We start from the raw sequence: 20,751 nt of genomic DNA, 5'->3' as shown, positions 1-20,751 counted from the left end.
CCCAAAGCCTCCACTGGAGCTGACCTGTACTTATCATGGACAAAGGAAAGGCAAACAGCCCAGTGCCCATCACCAGGCCTTCCCACACATACCTTCACCTTGCCCGTGCTCTGCAGGATGTGCACCAGGGCAGACGCCATCTCTTCCTTGGTCTTGGCACTGAGGATGGGTTCAAGGGCTGCACAGAGCCCCAGGTAGTGATTGGTGATGTGCTCGGCAAACTCCTTGTACATCTCCATGGGCAGGATGGTGATGGTCTGGTAGCGCGCCTTGATGCGGATCATGGGCCCGGGACCCTTGCCGCCCTTGGGATTGGGTGTCACCACAGGATACCACTTCTCTACGAACTGCCGTCCAGCCACAGAGGCAGCAGGCAGGCTCACCAGGCCCAGGTAGCTGTTGCGCTCCTTCTTCTTCTTCTTGTCAGTCTCCCGGTAGAGGTGGACAGTGACTGTGCGCAGAGGAGGCAGGTTGTGGAACTCGAAGTGCTCTCCCCAGAAGACATTGTCCGTCTTGAGCTTGCCCGTGGTACGGGCATACAGCACGTCGTCCAAGCACAGCTCGCACAGGTACTTCTTCTTGGCTGGCAGGTCCTTAGCCTCAATCACCCACAGCTTCAAGATGTGTTCCACACGCCGGCTATTGTCCTGCAGGGGCCCTGGGTGTCAGTTGGGGCTGCCATCTGCCTACCCAGCCAGCCCAAAGCTCAGGACTCCTCTGAAATGTGGGAGGGCTGAGGGACTGGTGCTGAAGGGGTTGGGTGTGGGGGATTGGTCGGATGGGCAGGAGGTGGGCTGCATCTCTTGTCTGCCTTGCACCAGCTTACTGACCTTGGGCAAGTGACCTAATCTGGGCCTCAGTTAGCTTATCTATAAAATGGGAATAAAATAACCCCCACATATGAGTGAGACTGAGGCAAGAGGCTAACACAATGCCTGACACATCACTGATTACGGTACCACTGTTAGTACTTTCTCAGTTTGCTGGTCTTTAAAATAACTTAAGAGATGACTACCTAACTGATGTCATGGAGACCAGGATTCAGCCCAGGTCAACATGTCAGTGGGGGTAGGAGGGGGAACAGACATAGGAGCAGGAATCAGTTGGGGTCCTAATCAGATGGAGGAGCCAAGGTGGGCCAGGGTGTCTGCCTAGAGTAGCAGGCAGATGCCTAGGCTGGAATGGAATGGATGAGCTGGAGTTAGGGACAGGTAGAAGGATACGGGCCCAGATCCCCTTTCTCTGGCCCAGCTTCCTGCATGTGTACCTCTGGGAACTGGTACATGGCAGGTATCTTAGACTGACCAACTCAAGCTCCTCTTCCAGAGTCTAATTGGGGTCTGTCTCCACTTCAATCCCAGAGTGCATCACAGCAATGTCTCCCTCCTGCTCCCTCATGCTGGATTCTCACCTTAATCCCCCATGCTCCAGAGAGAGGAGGCCCAGGCCTACCTTGTTGGGGTGCACTGCTCGCCGCAAGTTCTCCATCCACTTATCCCGCTCGGCTGCTGACCGGCAGGAAAAGCACTTGCTTCCAGAGGATGTTGTCACCTGTGGAAGGCAGGCAGGGCTTTTTGCAGGGGAAGGGACTGTGGCAAGGCTGGGCAGTGATAGAAGGCCTCTGAGGCCACCAGGTCTGCACACAGCCTCCAAAAGGCAGCAGGACGAGGTTCACAAGTACTCTTGCGCCTCTCATTTCCCAGGTGGCACGGGAGACCTGCTGTCCTAGAGCCGGTGGGCAGCAGGAGAGCAGCCTGGCCTGAGCCATCTGCTCACGCCTAGCTCCTCATCTCTGTCGACTCAAGAGCCCTTCTTTTCAAAAAGGAAAACAGCCTTTATGACTCTTACAGGGCACTCTGCCCAGGTCAGAGGGCAACGCTCACCTGAAGCATAGCCATAAAGATGAAAACTAAAGTGCCAAGAGGACAAGCAAGGGCAGGCATGAGAATCCCCTCCGTCCTTAGCTGATACCTCCCAAGGGCTCTTTTGCCCAGAACAGTGACAACAATGATGGCCACAGAAGCCTAACCCCTGTGTGCCAGGCCCTGGGGTCCTCTTGCCTGGAACCTTCACCAGCCCTGCCTGCCTGACTTCTGTTCATTCTCTGATTACAGCTTGGATGTTTCCTCTAGGTGAGGGAGCCTGGCCAGAGCTGTTGCCACTCTGTCCCCACTGCCCCCAGTGCTATGCTAAGGGGTCCACAGGGCCAACCAGATCCCTCCCCCAGGCACTTGAGGGCCTATACATTTGCAGCAACCTCTGCTATGAACAAGCTGACAGGCGTAGGCCATTTCAGTCTGTCCCAGGCAAGGAAGTCAGAGTGCAGATCCTGCCTGGCTTACCCAGGAGTCCTAAACCAGGAACTGCACATGGGCACAGGAGGTGGGCAGATCCCTGGAAGTTTCCACCCTAGGCCCCATATGGCAGCTTGTTTATTCCTAAGAGTTCCCCCAATTATGCCAAGATTGCTGCAGGTGGCAGTAGGGACTGGGCAGGAATCTTCCCAGAAACAGAAGTAGGAAGACAATAGGAATAATAGGAGATGCTGCTGGGAACTCCCAGGCACACCTGCAGCAGTAATGATCTAGGGTCCTGGCTTGGTCTTGAATCTGGCTGTGTGACCTCTGGCATCTTGCCTTCTGTAGTTCACTGATGCCCCGCCTACTGTGAGGGGCTGTGCAGGGGATCCCAGCTCATGGGCCCTGCCCAGGTTCCACTGGTCCTGTTCTTTATTAACCCTTGGGTCACAGAATGCTGGAGAGAAAAAGTTGGGGCTCTCATTGCACAGATGGGAAACAGGCCCAGAAAAGGGGTGACTCTCCACAATCCCACACTGCACTGGGTGAACAGGCTCCAGCCATGGGTTCTGGGGCTTATGCAATTCTATAGCAGCTTTTCCCCCTTAAATCGCTTTTACCCAGTGGGGACCCAGCAGTGTTACCTGCTTTAAAGAGAGCAGGCGTTGGGCCATTCTTAGAAGCCCAGTGAAGAGGAATGAGATACCCCACCCCTAGTTCTCTCATCTCCCAGGAGCCAAAAGCTATAGCAGATGTGGCCACTGTCCCAAAGAGACTATCCACTGCCAAGGCCACAGAGTACTCCAGAAAGGGGCATGGAGGAGACCAGACCTGGTCAGAGATAGACACAGGTGACACTGATCTTTCCCATGGTGAGACCCACCTCAAAGCAGTAGTCCTGGCCCAGGATGCTGCTGTGCACAGGCTTGATGACCACCTCCTCCTCCATGCTGAGGTCCAGTGCCTCCACCGCACTGCTGGGGCTGAGCAGGGACTCGTGGGAGCGAGACTCCTTCAGCCTTGGCATCAGATGGGACCTGAGGAGGTAGGCAGTCGGTGTGTCAGGGCCAGGCCAAGCAGGCTCCCGGGACCCCTCTGCTTGTCTTGTCCCTGCAGCATTACCCTCCTCAGTGGCGGTCATTCCTCCTCCAACCCTCGCTGCCCTTTGTTTTCAGGCAGGTTTGGAGGGAGGAGTGTCCTAGAAACCCACCAGTTCCTCTTCCCCACTGCAGGGGTCTAGGTAAGGAGTTCAGCCCCTAAGCGAGCAAGAAACTGAGGATTCCATGACCCCTGGGTTTAAACTGAGCTTTTGAGCCTGCAGGGGTGGGGTCTAGCCTGGCTCTTTAGCAGCCCTAGAGACCCCTCAAGGGAAGATCTACCCAGGTCCAGGCAGTTTTCTGGGGTTCTGGAGCCTTTCCCTGCCATTAACCCTGGTCCCCATCCAGGACCAAAGTAATCACCGTATCCCAGCGTTTTTCTAGAATGCCACTGCCAGCAAAGCCCTTTCTAACACACTGTCTCACTCCACTAACCCCCACAGCAGGACAGCCCCAGGAACCTCCATCTTACAGAGGAGAACAATGCCACAGTCTCCACACAGTATCCAAAACACTGACACTCGGTCTTGGGGTCCACAACCTGGTGCTCTGGGGCCCAGGCCAGAGTCAGTGGGCTTGACACAGGTAACCAAATGGAGCCCAGACCTGGACTGGCCCTGACAGAATGGCCTTGAAGCTAAGCCCACTGCTCACCTACTGTACGGCCCTGGCAAGTGCATCCCTCTCTGTACCTAAGGTTCTTCAGTGTATCACCTGGAATACACCTCAGCATTCCTACTCCCAGTGCTTGGTAATGACCACCAGAGAGAAGTGAAGGTCTCTTCAAGAGCAAGTGCCCAAGTGGAGACCCCTCCACAGCTGGGGCAGATACAAGACATCTTTGGTAGGGGAGACACCTGCCTTGGCTTCCCTCCCAATACCCTTTGCCTTTTGGCTCCTGGCCAATCCATCATTCTTTCCCTACCTCACATCAGGCTAAGATCTGGCCTTGACCTTGAAAGACTCAGAGCCTGGTAGGGTCCCCAGACACTTGCATGCAGGGCACACCCATTTCCACGACCACCTGGAGTAAAGGAGCCTGAGGCTCCAGAAAATTTCCACATCTCCATGGCAACAGCCTTATGTGCATATGAACTTTCATTCGGCACAAAGTCTAGGTACTCAAGGTGTCAGAGCTGGAAGTGAAACCCCAGACCTTGGAAACCCCACATCATGTACCCCAGGAGACTCAGTCACCCATCTCATGACCAGCATGAAGTTGGCTTCCAAAAGATCTGAGGAGATAAACAAGCCAGAGGAAAGCTGGGAGGTGGGCTGAAGTCAGCTAGGAACCTATCCAAATCCCCCAGGGGTCCCTCTGGGGCTTCTCAGTATAGCCTAAGCCCAGGACCTCTCCTGAGTGCCCAGTTTGCAAAGGTGCATGGTGGCTTACCTACAATGCCACACTCCCTAGGTGTTCAGACTGGACACCTTGATGACCTCTCAATCCTTGCTCACACTGCCAGGCCTTCTCCCCATTGCAACACTGACAAGCGCTGTGAGTAGGTCTGCCTTCCCCTTGGATGAGACCCCACCTGGGGCCTGGGCTGGGCAGCCTCACCCCCAGATTCCAGCCCTCCCTCACAGATGGGGCTTCATACCTCAGTGGAAGAGATTAACTGGCTCAGATGCTGGGAGTCTAAGAAAGGGTTTGCCTAGGAAGGTCTGGAACTCACAGCCTGGATCAGGCTACTCTGGCCCAGCCTGGAAAATCCCACCAGGTTAGGATGCTAGGGTGAGGGTGGGTCAGGGATAGCCCAGGAAGTACAAAGGGAGGCGCTGAAGAGCTCGGCCACCTTCCGCCTGAGATGCCTGAATGAGTTGGCTGGCTGCAGAAAGGAACAATAGGCCATATACAGCTCACTGGCCCTGCCCAGGGAGACCCAAGGGGGACCTTGTCCTGCAGCCCCAGAAGCCCAGATCAGATCCCCCACAGCCAGAGCCCAGAGACTGTGGCTGCAGAACCCTCCACTCCTTCCTCACTATCCTGTCCCATAAAAGTGCTCCAGCTGGCCTGGGCCTCGATGCGCTGGGAAGGTCCCTGAGAAAGAGGGCTCAGCATAGCTCAGGGCCCTTATGTATCCTGGAAGAGCCCAACCCGGGCTCTCTCTGCCTCCTCTAAGACTTCTCCTCAGGTGGAAGGTGGAGCAGAGGCTGCATCCAGTCCTGCAGCCCAAGCTCACTGGAAGGAAGAGGAGCAGTACCCTTGGTCCTCATCCCACCTGGACCCAGAAGTTGGTCAGCTGTGACCCTGCTGGGGTGTGCCCAACCCCTTTGGTCCCTTTCCTTGTCTGAAAGAGGAGGGAGGATTCTTGCCTCAGATGGAAAGCACATGCTACAGAAGTGCTGTGAAGACATGGTTTGTAGGGACAAGCATTCCCCGGGCCTTTCAGTTATGGCTGGGGTCCACCTGCTTTTCCAGCTGATCACAGTGGCCTATTTCCTGGGCAACTCCACCCTGGAGACCCGGGTCTCTCAGGCAGGCCTCCAGGCACATGCCACCCCCTCTGCCAAGAAGTCCCCTTCCCCTGATCCCACCAACTCCAAACACCTAGCATCAGCGCCCTTTCTTTCCTAAGTCTTCCTGGACTCCCAGGCTGTGCTGGGAGGGAAAGTTCATCAGAGTCGTCCCCTTGCCAAGCAAGGGGTTGCTCATGGGCATGGCTAGGCCTGGCTCAGTTCCAAGATTCAAAGCCTCAGCATTCTTGGACCAAAGCCCCCAAACCTCAGCAGCCAAGGTTAGCTACACCTGGAGTGGGAAGGAGGTCAGCTGGGACAAGGATAGACCTCCCTGAGCTCAAAGACCCTGATGACATGGCTGTTTCCTGGAAGAAGGGACAAATAAGACCTGAGGGTTGGCTGTCAGGTCAGCTGTCTATTCAAAGTCAATTCCCAAAAGTGGCACCCCACATGTTCACCTCAGAATCTCTATGAAAGAGCCTTAGGGGATCACCCAGTTTCCCATGGTCCCAGCCCTCTCTGGGACCTCACACATGTCAGATTCTCTAGCCCCACAGTGGCCCTCCGAGGACTAGAGCTCCTAGGGCCCCTGCAAGGAGGCCCTTTCCCTGTATCCTCCATGGCATGGAATTCTCACACCTCCCAGGAAGAAGTGTGGCACCAGGGATCCCAGGTCACTCATGGGAACCAGGCCACGGGACAGTGAGATCTGCCATGGGCCTGGGGCATGCAGGAAAGGAGTATCCCACAGGCCATTCCCAGCAGACCACAGTAGCACCCTCCACCAGGGGCGCCCCTCCACCTGCATGGCCTCCCTCCCTCCCCTCCCAGCCTAGAAGATAATCAAGTCCCGAAGGTCTGAAGGTGGAGTTCAAACCCTTCCTGAAACTGCCCTCACACTACACCCTGGTTAGTGACCTATCCACGGACTCTGCCTTCCTAGGGCCTTGACCCAGGCTCTTTCCTTAGCCTGTCCTACCTTTCCCTCCATCTTAATAAATCTTTCCATTTTCAAGGCCAGTTCAATGCCACCACAATATGCTGTCCTCGTATCTCCAGCCGGTCAGCCCACACCCATGCACCTGAGCCCGACTCCGTGCCACAACCACCTGGCTCCTCACTTAATTCTCATGATCACCCTGTCAGGGCTGAGGCACTGAGCCTAAGAAAGGCAAAGTGACTTGCCCAAAGTCCCTCAGTAGCAAGGCTGAGTGGGACCTCACCCCAGTTCGGTGAAGTTCAAAATTGACTCCGTCATCAGTGTATACCACAGACTCAGCCTGGCCTTTCGTGGCCACAGGCAGCAGGGCAGAGAAAGGTCCACAGGCAGGCTGACGGCCCCCTGTGGCTGTGACCTGCTCACCCAGGCTTGCCCAGATCCCAGGAAATGTAGGCATGAGCACAGGGGAGTCACTGCCGGAGACAGAGCCAGCCCAACAGCAGCTCATTGTGAGGACCGGGCAGCAGGAACAAGGGAACATTGTCCCAGCTCCTGGGCCACAGTCTTATCTGATAGCCTTCCAGCCAACCCACAAGCTGTTTTTCAACTCTGATTCTTTTTTCTCTAGAAAGGTTAGTGTCACAGAAGTTCAGCAAACTCTCTTTATTTCAAGCTGAGAGGGGACCCTAAGACAAAGTTTGTGATAACTAAAAGCCCTATCTGACACAGGATGCTTGCAGTTGAGTAGCGGTGAGCTGAGTGGGGCATTTAGCCTAGAATGTAAGGGGCTCAGGGTCACCCTCCAAATCTCAAAGGGACAGAGGGAGCTGCCCTTTGCTGCCCCAAGGCAGGGCTGGGACCAGCTCAGTGACAGTTGTCCCCAAACAGTTCATGCTCATTTGCTTTTAGAGAGAGTGGACATCCTGTCTGAAAGTACACAAGCAGGAGCTGGGAGACCCTTGAAGACACACTATGGAGAGGATGACGGTACTGTTGGGGGCTGCTGGGGTCACGGGTGGGCAGTGCAGGCACACAGGCAGGCAGTGGAGTGAGTGCATGCTACAGATGCTGGGAAAGGCAGCAGGACAGAGGCCCTAGAATCCAGGGTGCCCAGCTGCAGGAGCAAACCTAGTCTCTATTCCTGGCAAACACACAACCTTAAGTGCCTTAAGCCATGCAAGTCTCCAGGCCTGTTTCCCATCCACAAGTAGGGATAATGGCACACCTTCCTCTCAGGTTTGCTCTAAGGATTAAATGAGAATGCAGATGCTCAGAAGGCCAAGGGTCAGGGCCAGGGACTACTGTCAGTCACTCATGACTGCCCCATTCCTCCTTACCCACCTCAAGGGAACTGTTCAGGAGTGGGACACAGCAATGAACCACTGGAGAGCAGGGGACACAGCGCTTATTGAGGCTGGCCATCTGGGGTAGCTGGTACTGGAGTGATAGGATAAGTGCTCCAAGGCTGTTCCCTGCGCTTTCCCTGACCACTCAAATCCCTACTTCCTACATCTGCAAAATGGGACCACTCTGTCTGCTCAAAGGCTCAGGATGCCTCGAGTTTTTTAAATGTCCTTAATTTCCACTGGTGAAATTAGAAGCAGGGAGGTCCCACTGCTTGTGACTCCTTGGCATGGTGCTTCCCAGCCCCAGGTGCTTGTGTTGTTCCACGCCGCTACCTACTGCCACCACCAGGCCTGGACTGGAAAGAAACCCTAGACAAGGCAGGTCTTTGCAGTCAGAACCCAGCAAGATCTCCAGATCCCATCCGGAGGGACATGCTCACTGTGCCTTTGCCTGTACTGTAGGCAGGCCCAGGCTGTGGTGCTAGTGATCTGCCTGTTGGGGGCAGCACTCCTTCTGGACACTATCCTGGTGCACGTGAGGACAAAGGCACTGACCTCCTGGGAATTGAGCAGCAGAACATAAACAGGGCCATGCACTTCTGGGAACATCCAGCAGAGCCATCTCTCCTCAGCCTGGCCCTGCCCTGCTGCCCTGGGAACTGGCTGCTGAGAAAGCCAGTGCTCACTCCTGGCCCAGCTGGGCTCCCAGGAGGGGAGAAGAATGCAGTCATTTGGGGGCCCTCAGGGCCCTAGGGACATACAGATTATCCTAAAAAGGAAGGGAGGCTGGTTGCTCAGCCTGGGAAGGCTTCCTGGGATGGCAGGCAATGGAGGCATGGTTCCTTTCAGCCCTGGGTCTCCACATTCTGAGACCAGGGGCCGGCCTTTGCAAAGTCAGCCAGGAGCCAGCGTGATGCCCACATGCACATACTGAGCCCTGTCTTTATCCTACCCCTAGGATCACCACACCATAGGGATGAGTTGGCAACCAAGAGAGGACAGGGACCAGGAGGGGCGGTACATGTCTGTAATCCTAGCTACTCAGGAGGCTAAAGCAGGAGGATTGCAAGTTCAACGCCAGCCTGGGCAACTTATTGAGATAAGATAAAAAAGGGCCGGGGATGTAGCTCAATAGTAGAGTGCTTGCCTCGCATGCACAAAGTGCCCTGGGTTCCATCCCCAGCACTGCAAACAACAACAAAACAACCACACAGAGCTGCTCGTCAATTGCTATGGCTACCACACAGCCAGAAGCCTGGCACCATAGTACCCAACAGATGCTGATCAAATGAAGGACAATATGGCAGCTTGAACCTAAAACCACTATGCACCTACTAGATGCCCAGCTGCACGACAGGTGTTTTAACACACATATCATCTCACACTCTTTTCCAAACAGCCCTGCTTTGAAGGCAGCACTGTCCCAGCAGACGGGAAAGTAGAAACTCAATCTGAGGCCCTCTGAAATCTGGCTCAGGGAGCCCCTGCCACACACACCCCCAGTGAATCCCAAAGTTCCATGAAGGACACTTTCAGACATGTCTCCTTTGCAGAAGAGGAAACTGAAGCTTGGAGAGCAGGAGTGGCTGGACAAATCATACAGTCCAGAGGGAAAGCTGGGATCCTGGTGGCCTCATCACCCTGGGCAGTCCTGGTCCCCCTATCATGTGGAGCCAGGACTAGGGGCTGAGCATCCAATCAACCCAGTGTCCCAGCAAGGGCCCATCTCTCTCACCGTAAAGAAGGGGAGGAACCTGCCAGGGAGTCCTGGATTCGTGCCTGTGACCCCAGACTCATACCCTTTCCCTTGGACCCACAGATTCTGAATAAGTTCCCTTTCCTCTCTAGGCTGAGTTACTCCAAAAGCCCTATGTCAACTTCCTATAAACTGAAGGGACAGGGACTACTTTAGTACTATGATCACCACCTGCCATAACATACCAGGGCCTCACTGCTGCCTGGTGGCAACTTGGGCCACAGGCATGGGGAGAGACCAGGGTTGTGAGAGGTGCTGGTCTGGTCCCCATGTAGCAGAGCAGACTTCGGCACCCTGAGCAGACCCCAGCCCGTCCTTTCCAGGGTAACTGTACAGGTGGAGTGGAGCCTTGCCAAAGACATTTGGGATCACATTTGCCTTTCCACATCTTACTTCCTTTGGGGTGGAGGGGTTCAGAGAGAGAAGAAACAAAAAACTTTCCATCTAATCCCCCAAGTCATCCTGCAGCCTGAATAATTTCGAGTTTTTAATCAATAGCTGTCAGACTTGTCAAATTACTTTGGGGACCGCAAAGCAGTTTTTAAACATTCATAAACCTCAGTAGAACAGCGAAGTGCCCTGAATTTTAAGAGAAGAGAATCTAAGGAACACTCATTGAATAGGATGAGATTTGAGCTAATCGAAAGTGAGCTGAGGGCCAAGTGTCCCTCCTGCTTTCAGTGCTTGGCCCTTCCCTGGTCCCCAGGAGAAACCACCAGTTTGGCCTGTCACTCAGAAAGATCAGGGAGAGGGACACCCCCAGTTCGAAACCCTGTCTCAGTGAGCTAAGGTAAGCAGTGTCCCATCCCCCCACCCTCAACCTAGGAAAAGAGCCCAACTTTCTTGCATGGCACTCAGACTCCTGACCCCAGCCACATCTGAAGGGACCCTGACCGTCAGACTTCCATCCCACTACGCATGATCTGACCCTCTGTCTGCTGCTCTGTCCCAGACTTCTCCAACTGGACCCTCTTGAGATGTTTCAAGGCCCAGGCTGAGGTGTTCCCTCCCTTGTGAGTAAAACCTGTCCCTGTCCTCTCAACACACTCAGGCGGCCCTTGGTCTGATGAATCACACCACTGAGTGTGGGGCTGGTTTTGGACTGGTTCCCCCACCCCACCGGGAATCCTAAGTACCTAAACACCTCCAAGAGAAGCCTCAAGGTCTGGGAGACACAGGACCCAGGAGGGGGTGATGGTGATGTACAAAGTAAGGACTTACCTGAAAACCAGGTGCTCCCATTCCCCAGGAAGTCACTTTCCCATCACTTAATCTAAGTCCTCTCAGCTCTCCACCTCTAGGAAGCCTCCCTTGGCTCATATTGGCCCCACTGCAGAATGTGGGGACACTGGCATCTTCTCCCACTCATCTCCTCTGCCTGAGACTCAGGTGCCATGTCACATGGCCCCCTGGGACTGTGTAGCTTGTTCATATTAGGGTGACTGGTGATCTGAGGGCTGTCTTCTTACCTAACCTCTGGAAAGCAGGCTTCTGCTTTGACCAAGGACCAGCCACTTGTCAACCTGCTCCAGGCACTATGCTGCCAGTTGAGTGTGGAGAGGTGGCCTCCTTCTTCAAATGCACACAAATTTTTGTGACCTTGGTCAAATTAATAACCCCTATCTCAGTATTTCCATTCATAAAATGGGGACACCACCATCTGTGGCCCCATCACTGGTGTAGAGGTCACCTGAGATTATACATGGCCCTGAGATTATCCCCATCTCCATGTCCTACCCAGGCTGGGCTGGGACCCTGTCTTACCCTGTGCATTCAGTCCCCTCCCTAGCACTTCTCTGATGCTCCTGGCTTCTCCCTGGCCCACCGACACTTCTAGGATGCCTTTCCCCACACAGCAGATCTTTCCTGTCTTAAAAAGTTTCTCTGCCAACTGACCCCTTCCCACCTTATCTGCTCTATCATCCAGCTCCAAGAACAGGCTTAAAGTACAGGCTGTTTGGGGCAGGCACTTCAAAGACCCTCTTTAAGAAGGGACACATCTGAGAACAGGCCCTGGCACCCAAGATTGGTCATCAGGCTAGTGCCTCTTCAATTCTAGCCGCCATCTGGAATGGAGGGACTTTGTGGCCACACAGGGACCTCTCCTTGTTGGTAACTGACCTCAGAGAGGCAAAAGCAGCAAAAATGTGATGGGGAAGGAGCAATGAGTCGAGAAGTGTGGACCTCCATCTGCACTCAGCTCCCTTAGCTGTCAACTGGGCTGTCTTTCTGCAGAGCTCACTGAAGATTCACTATGCTAATGCCCCACCTGGCTGAGTCAACCCAGCTGCCAGGTATACAGTAACTGGCTAGAATTCCAGCATTCTAGCCCTAAGCCCGAGGCTCTGAGCTGGAGAACCTCCCTGGGCAACAGAGCAGCAACTTCTCAGACTATAAGGAGCAGGAGGCAGCCACGAGTGTTCAGTGGCTACAGAACAGCAGGAGAGAGCAACTGCTGGCAAGCCCCAGAATTCTGGGCCACTGGCAAGGACGAAAACTCAGAAAAATGATGTCAAAGGGGTGGGGAGGTAGGTGACACTCAAGTACCTATACACCCACCTCTCACCCCACTATCCCACATCCTAGGGAGTGCAGTAGGCACTGGCTCCACATTTTGCAGACCCCATACCTCTGACTATTGTGAAGCTAATTACTGTTAAGGAAAACTGAGGCTTAGAGTCCTCAAGGGGCTTCCCCAAGGTCAGAGTGTCCAGTCTGGAGTTCCCTCTTGTCTCCTATATTCCGCACTAGCTGGCTCCAGGGTAAGTCCGTGCATCTGTCATCTGCCAATTGGCCCAAGGGACTGAAGCCAATCAAGCCACTCACTTAACGTATAGTTTCCAAGATGTGTCCCAAAGCCAGTCAGGCCAGCCCTGCTCAGCACATGAAGACAGAGTCTCACAGGGCTGCCCACCTTTGCTCCAGATGAGACACTCCCAGCAGCCAAGCCCTCCTTCTTTGTGCCTGGCTCAAAGGCCACTGCCTCTATGAGTCTCCCCAGCACAGGTGACAAACCCTCTGGCCCCCAACAAGGAAGTGAGTCTCAGAGAGGCCAAGCAGTTTGCCTAACATCTTAGTCCACAGGCAAAGTGTGGCCTTATTCTTACCACATATCAATGCCTCAGGCCTTCACCAAACCTACAGAAATCACATGATCAAATGTGCCCAGATTCAAGTAACTACAAGAACTTGGGGCACCAGAATGGCACCAAGCCTTGCCTTTGTCACTTGTTGGTGATCCTGTCTACAGAATGGTGAGAAGAGCATCTAGTTGGTGGGCAGTCTTATCCACCCCCAGCATGTACTGAGTGAGGGTGTTAGGCACCAAGACTTGGCTGATAAGCCAAACCCCTCCTCTGACTTCTCCAGAAATGGGGTACTTCCCCAGTGAAGACTCAACCACACCAAAGTGACGTGGCTTCTGACAAATGTTCCAAATATTTGGAGCCAAAACACACCCAGGCCAACACAACCTTCTCAGGTTTTCTGCCCCTCCACCAGGGCCTGATAGATCAGAGCAGCAGGGAGAATGCGAGACAAAGCTCAGTGGGCCTGGGGCAGAGTCAGCATGGCCCCAAGCCCCCGCACAGCCCCTTGCAGATCAGCCTAGGGTTGATCCCAGCAAAGGCCAAGTGCCTCAGTTCAGGAATCTTCCAGCGGTTCCAGGCATTTCCAACAGAACCTCACGGAGGCGGCTGCCTGTGGACAGCCGCACTGACACTGGAGCGTCCTCACTTTAAAAACGACACTCAGCACCAGCACTTTCCTTGGTCCCCGTGTGTGGGCAGACCTATCCTAATGGCTTCCAGTTCTGGGCTGGTGGTGGATGTCCGGGCAGATGGTCAGAGATCCCATGCTGGGACCTCCTAAGTCTCTCCCCAGGCCGAACGCATGTGACCCAGCTCATTCAGGTCTCCTGGGCTTGTGAGGCTGGCAAGCTCACTACTTCCGGAGGACTCCCTCCCTCACACCAACCTCCGCTCAAGCCACTCACCATCCCTCAGTGTGGCCACCAGGTTCACCAGGCAGGGGATGCTGTGCAGCCAGTCTGACCCTGCTCTGGTCCGAGACATACTACTCCAGCCCTGTCCACTGGGACTAATCATAGCTAGTTAAACAAAGGCCATGTTCCAACTCTCTGTAATGTGCTTTTAAAGGGCCAGTGTCCCATTTGGCCTGCTGGGAAATTAAAGGTACAGCTCTCCTTTTTCTGTACAGGAAGCAGAAAAGCAAACGACAACCAACAACAACAAAAACAAAACAACAACAACAACAACAAAAGAACCCCAAAACCAAAGCAAAAAAAAACCAACCAAACAAACAAACAAAAAAATCAAAAAGTTGTGATCATATTAGAGGTCTTGGGCTTCCAAGAGAGACTTCAGGCCAAATAAGTTAAGAGTTAAAATTCAAAGTTCAGGGCTGGAGGTGTGTCTCAATGGTACAGCACTTACATGCCACATGTGAAGCCCTGGGTTTGATCCCCAACCAAAAAAGAAAAAAAGTCAAGTTTCACCTGAAGGCCTCAGTCCCCAAACAAGAAGAGCACGGCTAACTCTCAAGAATGAGAGCAGGCATGGCAGCCATTCGGAATGATCACTACGGGTCAGAGCAGTGCTGGGTACTTGGTTCCTCACAGCTCCCATGGCAGGCAGGGCCATTGCCATCCTCCAGAGAAAGAAGCTGAGGTGGGCAGAGGGGTCTGCTCGGATTCCACAGCAGGCAACCCTCAGGAGGCCAGCCAAAGCATGGCTTTCCCTCCTCCCGCTCCCTCCAGAGAGCCGGCTCTCCCACCTCCACCCACGCCCAGCTGCTCCACAGCTTCCGTCTTCCTTCCCTCTCAGGAAAAAAGGCAGCGGTGAGAAAAAGGAATCACGTGTCACAGGTGCCCAACTTGGGGGCTTTTAGGCTGAGCCCCCAAACCCCGTGAGGTCCATTCTGTCACTTTCTCTGTCTTCTGAATGAGAAGACTGGGAATCATGAATTCTGACAAAACACAGAAGGAGACACAAATGCCAGGGAAAGGAGGAAGTGGAAAAGGAGGAGAGAGTCAGGAGGGAGGATGAGGGGAAGAAGAGGTACTTTATCCCCAGGCCCTCCCCAGCGGACTGTGTGGCCAGGTGGCAGGTGAGGGGAACCCAGGCCCACACGGAGCCTGTCCACAGGAATGGAGTTCTCCTGGGCACCCGGCACTACGGCATACACATCATCCTGCCCCGCTCCCTGCCTCCTCCTGTGCAAGGGGAGAGGGCCAGCTCAGCTCACTTTGCCCAGAGTGAAGTATCAGCCACGCCACAAACACTACTACACAAACAGGGAGCTCCAAAGCTGGGGGCTCCCTTTGCATGAGCACCCCAAGGTTTGACGAGGTTTGAGGTCCCCATTCTTCCTCTTTGAACCCTAATGCAGCTGGTGTGGATGGATATGGGTAAGGGGTGTCAGGCATCAGAGGAAATAGGAAAGGGGCAGGAGGAATGCCCTTTAACCCTGGCAACCACACAGCTGCCTGGGTGCCTTAAAACCCACCATTACCAGCTCATCCACGGCTTTACCCAGGAGGCCTGGTGTAGGGGTTCTGCGCCATTCCGTTTGTGTTACTCAGCAAGCGTGGACCACTGGGCAGGCAAGCCCTTTCACCTTCCTGGGGCTGCTTCCTTATGTATATAATGAAGTAATGCACTAACCCCTATAAATAACATGTAAAACACTGGTTAGCACGATGCAGAAAAAGCATTTAACAAAGCAAATGGGACCCCAAAGACTGACTCAAATATCTGAATGTCACTCATTCAACATGCACCAAGAACTCATAGGTCTCCACCAGACCTTAGGTTGTCCCAACCTTGTGCTGCAAACCAAAATACATTCCACTTTCTCCCTGAAGTCAGCAAAGCCACAGGGAAGGTAAAGGTCCTGGCCACCGAAATATTCTATAAAGACATCAAACTTCTCTCAAAGTTAAACACACAAGAAGCTTTCTAGAGAACGTAAGGAAGTATAAAGAAGTCTACCTCTGCTCTGAGAAAGACCCTTGAAGTAACCCCAGCTCCAGGCATTCTGATTTAGGGGCCTTGGACCCAACAAGAGATTGGGACAAGGAAGGGAGATGACAGGGGATAGACAGGGTCAGCAAACTAAGCAGTCGTCAGAAAAAGCGAGACATATACATGGCAGTTAACCACTCTCCAGAACCCAAGGCGGCAGCAGACTCAGAGAGCTGCCAAACATCCTTCCGGGGGCCTGAGTGGTCCTCCTGCACCAGTAACTCGGGACTCTGCTGGCCTCACAGCGCAAGTCTGAGCAGAGCTTGGTGGAGTGAGAGGCAGCGGGCCCACACGACCCCTCAGCTCCACGCTGCCCGCCTCCGTGCTGCCCTCTTCTTTTCCAACGCACCCCAGTGGTTCTCACCAGGACACTAAAGGCCTTCATGGTGCCAGAGTCAACTTAAGAGACAGCTGGCTTCTCCCTGAACCCAGACTGCTGCATTCTGGACTCCTCCTTCTCACAGACCACTGAACCCTCCCCTCCTTTTCTCTAGGTGTTGGGGTCCGCAGTGCCCTCATTTTGGAGGCACTCTTCCTTAGCAAAACGCGTTCCTTTGGTGATGTCATCCACTCCTGTAGCTTTAAATATCTCCAGTGTGCTCACGACTCATATTTACATCTCTAGCCCTTCTCTGAGCTCCAGATGCTTATCTAAATGTCGGCCTGACATCTTTTGGGTGTCTGAAATGTCCCACATGGAGCCTGTCTCAGAGGGAAAGCCAGGAGGCTCCAGACAAGACTCCTCCCTTTTCCTGCTTTCAGAATCCAATCCATCAGCTCACACAACAAGCCAGTGAAGTCTGCTCCTCTGCCTCAGGGACTCAAGACTTAATGCTCCCTGGGCTAGGAGTTCATGCTCTACCCTGCTGTCCCACTGGCAGCCTTCTGGCATCTTTTGGAATTCTCTGACTGCTTCCTCCACAACAGGGTCTGCCCTGCCTTGTCCTCCTCCATGGCACCTTGCTCAGTGAATGCAAAGTGCAAACATGTGTCAGGCACCGTGTTAGGCACTGGGCTACAGGTGCTGAACAAAGCAGACAAGAGTCTCCAGCTTACACTCCAGTAGGAGAACTTCACTTAACCTGGAAGTATTTTGTTTCTCCAGTTGTTCTTCTTCTCTCACCACCAGGTAAGCTCTGTGTGGTCAAGGGCTGGGTCTGTTAGATTTGTACCCTAGAAGAGGGTCTGCCATGGTGTAAGCTCAGTAAGTGCTTATGAAATGAATATGCAGAAGTAAGGACCAGGTGGCCAAGGAACCAAACCCAGAAAGATACAAGTAACCAAGAGTCAGGTCTTCACTGCTTCCCAGGACAGACACCTTCCATTACCCCAGGGTCTCAGGTGAGAAGGAAGACTTCTGCAATGTCCCCACCTAGTAGCCCCAAGTCCTCTGGGAGGACAGAGATGCACAAGAGTTTCCTGTAAATACTGGAGAAGAGATGGGTGATGTGGGCCTGGGCAGTTAGGGAAGGCGTTCTGAAGCGGTGAGGTCTGAATAGGGACAACTCTCACTTGCTCCCATCTCTAGAGAAGGAGGAAAAACAAATTTGTGTTTGAGGGCTCCCATGTTCTTTGCTCTAGCAGAAGACAAGGAAAAACCCCTACTCCAAAGATCCTTTACTTTTTATTAGTGTCTGGATCAACAAAAGTTTTAGGATCAAAGCTTCTCTCCTGCAATACTAACCATGAGAGACAGACTTGGATTATTAAATCTGTCCGGAGCAGCAGTGGCTGGGAGATGGACAGGGCTCTGTCCACCTCTGTCTTCCTGTATGCTGGAAGCACCAGCCTAAAGGCGCTCAGACTGAGAGCACTCGCTGGCTATGCAGTCTGGGGAACCAAGGCTCTCCTCAGAGCCCACCTGCCAGTTTCCTGGGCAGATCAGGAGCCAGGCCAACTGAGGCCCACCTTCCGGACACCCTACATCCTTGCCTGCTTTTCCCTACTCTGCTGCACTCTAGGGCTTCTCCCCAGTCCCCAAAACAGTAGCTCCTCCCTCCCCCACAGGGCAGGCTTGGCCCCTAAGGAAGGAGAAGTCAGTCTAGCAACCGCACCTTCACTCTTCCCCTCCAGGTTCCCAGGGATCTGCAGGGTGGGGCAAGATCTGGATGGTCAGTGTTGACCACTGCAAGGCACACACCAGTCCTGCAGGCAGGCAGCTGGTCTTAGAGCTAAGCCTCCACCAAGGAACAGAAAGAGCCCCTCACCCTATAGTCCCAAACCCATCAGAAGCATGAGGACCTGTAAGCCAGGGAAGACATTTACTGGGCCCCTTCCCTCCCTCCTGCTGAGCCAAGCACAGACCTTGGTGGCAGTAGTGTAGGCTTCTCCACTGACCTGGGTCTGGGGACCCGAGGCCCAGGAGCCAGATCAGAGTTCCGAGGATGGCTGGATCTCCACAGAACCGTCCTTCCAGCCTGACCCAGGATCTTGCCAAGGTTGTCACTGAGGAGTCCAAGACCACAGAGGCCCATTCCTGAGGGCCGTGCAGACCCAGGTAGCTCTCACTGTCAGAATTTGGCGCCTCAAAGCCAGGGCAGTCATCTAAGAAGTGAGTCCAGGAAGGGTTCTTACCACAAAGCACAGCCAAATGTGTATCCTCCAAGTTAAAATTTCAAAAATGATTTAAAAAAACTGTGGTGACAACATCCAGAGATTTCCGGTTCTCCAGAGAACAAGTGGAAAATTACAGTCTTCTATACAGGTAACCACAAGGCACAACCTCCATGTCAAAAAAGTACAGGAGGGCTCTTGAAAGCAAATAATTGCTTCTAGCCACGGGAAAATCTTTCCAGGGCCTCTGGCAGGGCGCAGGCCTGGGCACAGAGCTCCAGCGGGAAGCGGGGGAGCCTGAGCCCAGAGGTCCCTTCCAGGCACCACCCCTAGAGTGCTGGCTCCGCCCAGTGTCAGATCTGCCTCAGGAGTCCCGTTTTGGGCCTTTGCACTTGCCATTTCCTCGGCTGGCTGGAGGCACAGCTGCTTTCTTTCCGTTCTGGTCTCAAATCTAAAGTCCAGTCCTGGGAGTGCCCCTCCCTGATCCCTTACTTACGGGCAACTCCCACCCTCACCCCTGTTATCACCCTGCTTCATTTTCTTCATAGCACTGATGTGAGGTCATTTTGTTTGTTTCTCCTCTTTGCCCCACCATGAGAACCTTACCTGCGCACCCCTGCAAGCCCAGCACACTTTGAACCAGGGCCTAGCACAAAGTCGGCAGATGTAGGGGATGAATGAATGGATCTTCCTAGTTGGTCTGAGACAAGCCAGTCAGAACTGTTAGGAGTTTGGGTAACCAGAGTTGCGGGCGAGCCAAGGTAAGCTCTCACCCCAGCGCCAAGCTCCCAGAGCATTCCTGACGTCCAGGGGGCAGTGCCACGCCCCAGCTCTCTCCAGGCCGGAAGCCGTCGGCCCCGCCTCCGGCCCCGCCCCCCAACCACGAGGCCCTAGCGGCTCTTCCCTTTCCAGGACAGGCTAAGGGTGACATTCCGCGTCCAGCTGCTGCCAGCTGCGGCCGCTTTCGTCTAGCAAGCGGCCACTGCGCTCCAGGGCACACTGCATGGGCGGAAACACAGGGCCAGGAATGGGGCAGGGTGGAGGGTCGGGGGGCTTTGGGTTCCTACCTCCGTGAGAGCCTGGCTCCCCATGATCCCTGGCAGCCCGGCTGCAGGGCTCCAGCAAAGCACTCTGGTTCGGGAAGAAGACAAACTCCCACAGGAGGGAAGGTTTGGGCTCAAATCAGCTCAGCCAGAAGATCCGCCAGGGCAAAGACCCTTCCTCCCCCGCATTTCAAAAAACTTTAAAAAGCAACACAAGCTGAGATCCAGACAGGTCAGGGGTTTGCTTACCGTGGTCACCAGGACAGAAGGATCATGGGGGGGCCAGCAGAAGGACAAAAAGGAAACAGGACTCCTGACAAAGGTCGCCTAGCTGGGAGGAGCACAATGGGTCCCCAGCAACCGTTCTAGATCTAGATCGAAGTTCCTTTCCAGGACTGGTTTCTCTTCTGGAAGTTTATGGCCGGGCCAGGAGGGCAGACGGTGAGGGTTATGGGCGCAGAGGGAGGAGGTGAGCTGAGCTGCCCAGGCTCAAGGATGTGCCTAAATCCCTAGAGGAAGGCAGACACCTGGGCGCAAATGTCACCCCACCCACTGGCCACTCTGGGGCTTCATCCCTGGTTGCTCCACACATGGCCCTCACCTTAACACATTCCTCTGCGAAGGGCACACCCAGCCAACCAGACATTTTCCCATGGGGTCACCCTTTCCCATCCCACTAAAGAAGTCAAAGAAGCTTCGGGTTTCCATTTACTGAGTCTCGACCACCTGCAAGCATCAGACCTCCTTCCCATTCAGCTGCCACAGAGCGGGGCCGAACAGAGGAGTGACTGAGGCCAGGGACTGGAGGCTTCTGCTAGAGTGCTGGCAGCTGATGACGCCAGGAGCCTACGGAATCCAGGCCTTCACTAGAAATATGAGGTGTGGGAGGAGGGCTCCCACCTGGTCTCTTGTAGCCACTGGGCTGTCACAGGCCCTAGCTTACCACTGCTGAAACAGACTGCATCAAGCACCTACTGTGTGCAGGCAGGCAGGTTCCTGTCCGGGGCAGGGCTGCTGAAGAGGTCTTCCAGTGTGGCCGCTTCCAGGCTGGAGGGCCCCTGACTTATTCCATGCCCAGCTGGGCCCCAGGCTCCCGGTTCCAGCAGTATTCTGGGCATCACTGATCCTGATCCCAAGTGGCTCCACGTCACCCCATCTATTCACATCTGCATTTCTCATTCCCCCAAAGCCCAGAGGGCACCCTCGTTCCCCATC

The 20,751-nt window shown here is 54.2% G+C and overlaps 1 protein-coding gene across 13 annotated transcripts in view; it reads right to left on the bottom strand.

The window, feature by feature from the left end:
- Window positions 1-20,751, bottom strand: part of DAB2IP (DAB2 interacting protein) — a gene marked incomplete at its 5' end in the record, with an annotated part of 238,162 nt that overhangs the window by 82,692 nt on the left and 134,719 nt on the right. For 10 of the 13 annotated variants that reach the window (XM_079113734.1, XM_079113732.1, XM_079113739.1 and 7 more), the window contains 3 exons: window positions 93-647; window positions 1,453-1,551; window positions 3,181-3,334. In XM_079113734.1, the coding sequence (XP_078969860.1) occupies window positions 93-647; window positions 1,453-1,551; window positions 3,181-3,334 (808 nt within the window). Of the gene's footprint in view, window positions 1-92; window positions 648-1,452; window positions 1,552-2,568; window positions 3,134-3,180; window positions 3,335-18,244; window positions 19,071-19,099; window positions 19,291-20,751 lie in introns of those variants that run through there. The other 3 variants (XM_079113738.1, XM_079113728.1, XM_079113731.1) reach the window with 3 other exon arrangements.

The sequence above is a fragment of the Sciurus vulgaris genome, assembly GCF_902686455.1.
Source record: "Sciurus vulgaris genome assembly, chromosome: 15".
NCBI classification, from domain to species: domain Eukaryota; kingdom Metazoa; phylum Chordata; class Mammalia; order Rodentia; family Sciuridae; genus Sciurus; species Sciurus vulgaris.
The sequence above is the reverse complement of the archived record's forward strand: the minus strand, read 5'-3'. Positions and strand labels throughout refer to the sequence as shown.